Below are 5,262 nucleotides of genomic sequence, written 5' to 3' on the forward strand. Positions count from 1 at the left end.
CTGCCAAGCAAGTCCCTGCTGGTTCTTGACAGGATGTAACTTTTTTTCTCATTTCATTTCCTTATGTAAAAGAATCCTACACTAGTGTCGATCTTATTCTCATATATCATGGAATGCTTATTTTTATACCAGCCACGTACAAAAGAATTTGACAACAAAAATTCTACTCAGATTGACTAGCCGAATCATATGTGATCATCGACAAGAATGCTAAAAAAAAGAATGTAGATGGATCTCAATTGGGCATCGAATGGCCATCTATTTTCTCCATCTCTCTTATACTATGATATTTCTAGCAAAAATAAAAGTATTTGGTTTAGTTTGTTGCCCGGCAGTTCGTTCGGATCTCTCCATCTGTGCCCGTCAAGACTTCAACGGCGGCGAGCTTGTTGATCGCCTGGACGAACATGGGGAAGAAGTTATTGCTGTCGGCAAAGTACCTGACCATCCAGGCGGTGGAGGGGTCGTCGCCAAGGCCCTGGTCGACCCCGAGGGCAGCGCGTTTTTTGGTGATCTGGCTGAAGTAGCTCGTGTCGAAGGTGAGGATGCTGTTGGGGTCGTCGAGGTAGACGATGTTGTCGAAGCTCTGCCCCTGGGGGCAGGCGTATTTCTGCAGGATCCCACAGTAGGCCGGGTCCATGGACGGGTCTGCCGCGCCGGTGCCGTTGAAGTTGTACAGCCTGTCCTGGATCAGCGAGCAGTGCGTCACCCCCACCGTGTGCGCGCCTGCACATGCATGTACGTAATTTTTTTTAGGTCAACTTTGAAGTACTCGATAGTCGATACTAAGATTTCTTTCTTAACAGCAGTTGAAATTTTGCCATGGGACTGTGTGCGCGTGTGTGATACTCTACCCACTTACCAATGTTCCGCAGATCTCGATCAACACTCTTGCATTACACATTATTCAAACGTTAGAAGCAATGCAAACTGTTTTTTACTATGTGTGCTCTAGCAGTGGAATAGCTGACATTCCATGTGTTGATGCACATTGATGTAATTCAACACTATATGTCAAAAGCTAGGAAGGCTAATTAAGTATCACTATGTTCCATAATATAAACCATTTTAGTAAACTAAAATAGTTTGGTAAAACGGCATATATTGTGCAACAGAGCTAGTAATTACCCATGAGTGCGGCCATCTCGAAGCTGGTGAAGCCCTTATTGGCGAACATGGCTGCCGCCGTCGGGATGTCGACGTGCGGTGCGGGCAGGTCGCTGCACTTCCAGGACATCGACGACATGCCGTCCCTCCTACCCAGCTGCACCGCGTAGCTCGGCCCACCACACTGCATACATAAGATGTCGGCCGTTACATACAAATATCAGCTTGTCATTCTCCAAATGGGAACAACAACTGATGGAGACGGAAGGCTCGATCGAGATCAGTAGAACAGTAACGTGGTAGGCTAATTAAGAATAACTAATAGTCCCTGACTTCATCTAGCTAGTTGCTAATTGTTTTGTTTTGGCACCGATTGATCGCCATCAAATCATGTGCAGAAGAAGCAAGCAAAAACTTGGTGATAGAACGAGAGCGAGGACTTGCTTACCATGCCGACAGCGTCTCTGGTTGCGGCCACGATGATGTCGGCGCAGGAGACGACGCCGGGGCACGCCGCCTCGAGTTCGGACTTGATGTCGTCGATGAGGTCGTAGGCGAAGATGCCGGTGTTCTGCACCGCCGTCTTCTCCGTGCCGGGCCCGTCCAGCAGTATCGACGCGTCACACCCCTGATCACCCATCCATCAATTGGGCCATTAACATATAGAGTGAGCAATCGAATTAGCTACTCCTTGCTCGAATCAAACGAATGGGTGCTCTAATTTGCTTACCTGGACGAAGCAGTCGTGGAAGATCATGTGGAGGAGGCCGGCGACTATCTTATTTTCCCACGAGAGGCGAGCCTTCACGGCGCTCAGGATGACGGCCTCCACGTTCGTGTTATTGCACTTGCCGGCGTAGTAGTTGTTCGCCAGCTGCGCCCGGCAGCACACCGCGGACGACGCAAGAACCACCGCCATGACCACCACCACGGCCGCGAAGCGGGAGGAGGAAGAGACGGCCGAATAATGCATCGGATGTTGGAACTCCTATGTGCTCGATCGATCTCCTTGGCCCTCTTCTAGCTAGCTCCCCCCGTCTCCGGTCGACCGGGCGGAGTGCTCCTCTCGTCGGCGTGCCCCTACCTGACCAGCTTAGCAAGCAGCACGGCGCAGGTGCTGCCCTAGCTGATAGTGGTAAGGGAGATCGACGGCGGCCAGCCACTTGAATGTACTGACTATAAGGCTTCGAAGCCGCACCCGCGACCAAGGATGGTGCGCGGCTATATAGGTGGGGATCGAGGATGACAAAGAGTAATGTCTTGTAGTTGTAGTATGACTGTACGAGTAGACAGAACACAAACTATAAGAGGAAGAGGAGAAGGAAGCATCGTATCATATGTCGGTGAGATGACAGGTGTACCCAGTGAGATTTCCGTGAAGAGTAGTGCGCGTTAGTTCGGATCCTGCGCGCTCAGCTTCATTACCCATGCCAGCCACACGTGCCCGCAGTCGGCACCACGCACGCATGCCGGTGCAGCTCAGTCAGCTAGCAGCAGCACCTTAATTAGCTCTAGTACAACTCTGCTCTGTAACGGTACTTACTTCTATTGTTTCTGTATACGTATCTCTATGATTCATTTGATGTGCCCGATCTAGGCATTTCAAGTCAGCAAACTGAAGACTGGATAGAAAACAATTGATCCACTGCCGTCTGTTCATCCAAGGCTTGAGTTCTGTTAGTTCAGTGGGCAGTGTGTATACTCGTGTCAGCAAGCACACTAAAAAAGAACAAGGCGAAGGGGACTAGATCCGAACAACAACAACGACAACAAATTATAGATTTAAACTTAACTTAGTAGGTAAACCAGGCTGCAGGTTTAGTAGATGAACGAAGCACTACCGTATTAGCTCGATCTTTGCCGGATACTATGCATATGCGATGCCCACCATTGACGTACCAGGTTTTCCACATTAGCTTACTCATGCTTCTTAATTAACCCAGACAAATTATATTCACCTTTTGTTGGCCTACATCATTGTTTGAAACTAATTCAACTACGAGCTAGTATAGCTAAATAACTGCATAATATCAGCTAACATTTGACCGGTGTACGATCAAGATCAGCAAATTAGGACACTCAAAAAAAACATACAAAACAGGAGCAGATCAGAACAACAAATTGCAGAACTAACCTAACTACTAGATTGCAGGTCTTCTGTATTATCTTGATCTTTTTTCTTACCACTTACTTCGAGGCAAAAGCCCCACAGCCCCCACTTCATTACCAAAATATGTACAAAGTTACATAGGAACTAGGAAAGGGAAACAAACGTGTACAACTATCTAAGCTAAGGTAGCTATCCATGCCTTAAGCTTATCAGAAAGATTGCTATTGGATCTGTACATGTGAAGAGAGAAGGCATGAATGTAATTGTTACGCCAAGCAGAAAAAGTAGGCCTAATGTTCTGAAAAGTCCTAGCATTCCTGGTCATCCAAATGGGCCAACATGTCAAGAAACACACCTCAGAGAAGAAAGGTTGTTAAAAATCAGCTATAGCTTTCCTGACTGAATGAAACAAATCATTTCCTAAATCCCAGCCAATCTGAAGATATGTCCAAATTCTCTGCTGAAGTTACATTCAAAGAATAGATGATGCCCGTCTTCATAGATTCTGCCAGGGGCATACCATATATGTATCATCTGTTACATGCCAATATCTTCTCTGCAACATGTCCCTCCTGTTTGACCTTTCTCTAATCAATAACCAAGCAAATATATCTATCTTCATAGTACATTTACTTTTCCAGATCCCCTTATATAGCGGGAACACCTCAACAGTTCTGTGAACATAAGCATATAATTTTGATGCTTTGTACTCACCATCCTTCCATCACATTTTTCATTCATCTTTGGCTTCAGCCTGCAAATTCACTTGTAACAAGCCCTACAGTATAAGGAAGTCACCATTAACACTTTGTTATAGAGCAATCTTGAACACTTTGGGATCTGTCTAGCAGAAGCAGCTCTTGAACAACAATCTTCTGATTCTTTGAAATATCTGACTAAGAGGGATTCTGGAATTATCAATTTCTCATTCAGCAAACCAAAACTAAATAGAATCTCCAGAAAAACAGCATTTGGTTTGGCAACCACTCTATATCTATACATTAGCTTACATATATCCATTTGCATTTTTTTTCCTTTCGCTGTGTGCATCCTACCTATGCAAATGGCCGCGTGTGAGCTCTTATGGATTACATCAGCTTGATGCTAACTTATGGTTTAATAAAGTGCCATTTATAAAAAAAAAAAAATCCACCAATATGATCCACAGAGATTTCTACCATGAGAAATATCATTCTCGTAATATATATATATCCAAAATTAACTTCACCCAGGGTACATCCTTTTTGCTATAGAACTTGTGCAAATGCTTGATTAATATTGCTTCATTCTGATGCTGAAAATTAATTATGCCCAAACCTCCTTTGTCCATATTAGCTTGATCTTTGCGGGATATGCATATGTCATGCCCACAAACGTTAACCTCTTGGCAGGAATTGTTACATCGTCTTGAGTTAGTTCAATTGACTCAGGGACCGGATGCATTTCGATGGAATCTTACCGGGAATGGTTCATTCTCAGTGGCTTCCATGTACAATGCTTTAATTCAGCCTGAACTTCCGGTCGATAATAATTCAAACATTTGGAAGATGAAGATACCACTAAGAACAAAAATCATTGCGTGGTATCTTCGTCGGGGTGTAATTCTTACTAAAGATAATCTTGCCAAACGCAACTGGCATGAAAGTAAAAAGTGTGTCTTCTATCATCAAGACGAGACAATTAAACACTTATTCTTCCAATGTAAGTTAGCTAGGTCTATATGGTCAGCCGTCCAAATAGGGCCTACCTTATACCCACCAAGTAGTGTTGTCAATTTATTTGGCAACTGGATCAATGGTGTGGATGTTAGGTTTAAAACGTCTTATTAGGATGGGAGCGATTGCAATCATTTGGTCGTTGTGGCTATGTAGAAATGACAAGATTTTCAATAATATTTCTTCTTCCTTTTTGCAGATCATCTACCGGTGCACAGCTTTGCTTCGTTCATGGATACCGTTGCAGCGTGTGGAGCACCGGGACCTCTTTACGGAGGTGTCTTCACGGTTGGAGGTTACGACGAGGGATATTTTCTCCCAACATGGGTG

The 5,262-nt window shown here is 44.8% G+C and overlaps 1 protein-coding gene across 1 annotated transcript; it reads right to left on the minus strand.

Moving 5' to 3' along the window:
- Positions 1-316: 316 nt before the first annotated feature.
- LOC124647781 (peroxidase 57-like) lies at positions 317-2,080 on the minus strand. Its single transcript, XM_047187658.1, has 4 exons — positions 1,838-2,080; positions 1,556-1,735; positions 1,129-1,291; positions 317-726 (listed from the first exon to the last, which is right to left on the minus strand). The coding sequence occupies exons 1-4, from the start codon at positions 2,078-2,080 to the stop codon at positions 317-319; spliced, it is 996 nt and encodes a 331-aa protein (XP_047043614.1).
- Positions 2,081-5,262: the final 3,182 nt, after the last annotated feature.

This window comes from Lolium rigidum, chromosome 4 (genome assembly GCF_022539505.1).
Source record: "Lolium rigidum isolate FL_2022 chromosome 4, APGP_CSIRO_Lrig_0.1, whole genome shotgun sequence".
Classification (NCBI taxonomy): domain Eukaryota; kingdom Viridiplantae; phylum Streptophyta; class Magnoliopsida; order Poales; family Poaceae; genus Lolium; species Lolium rigidum.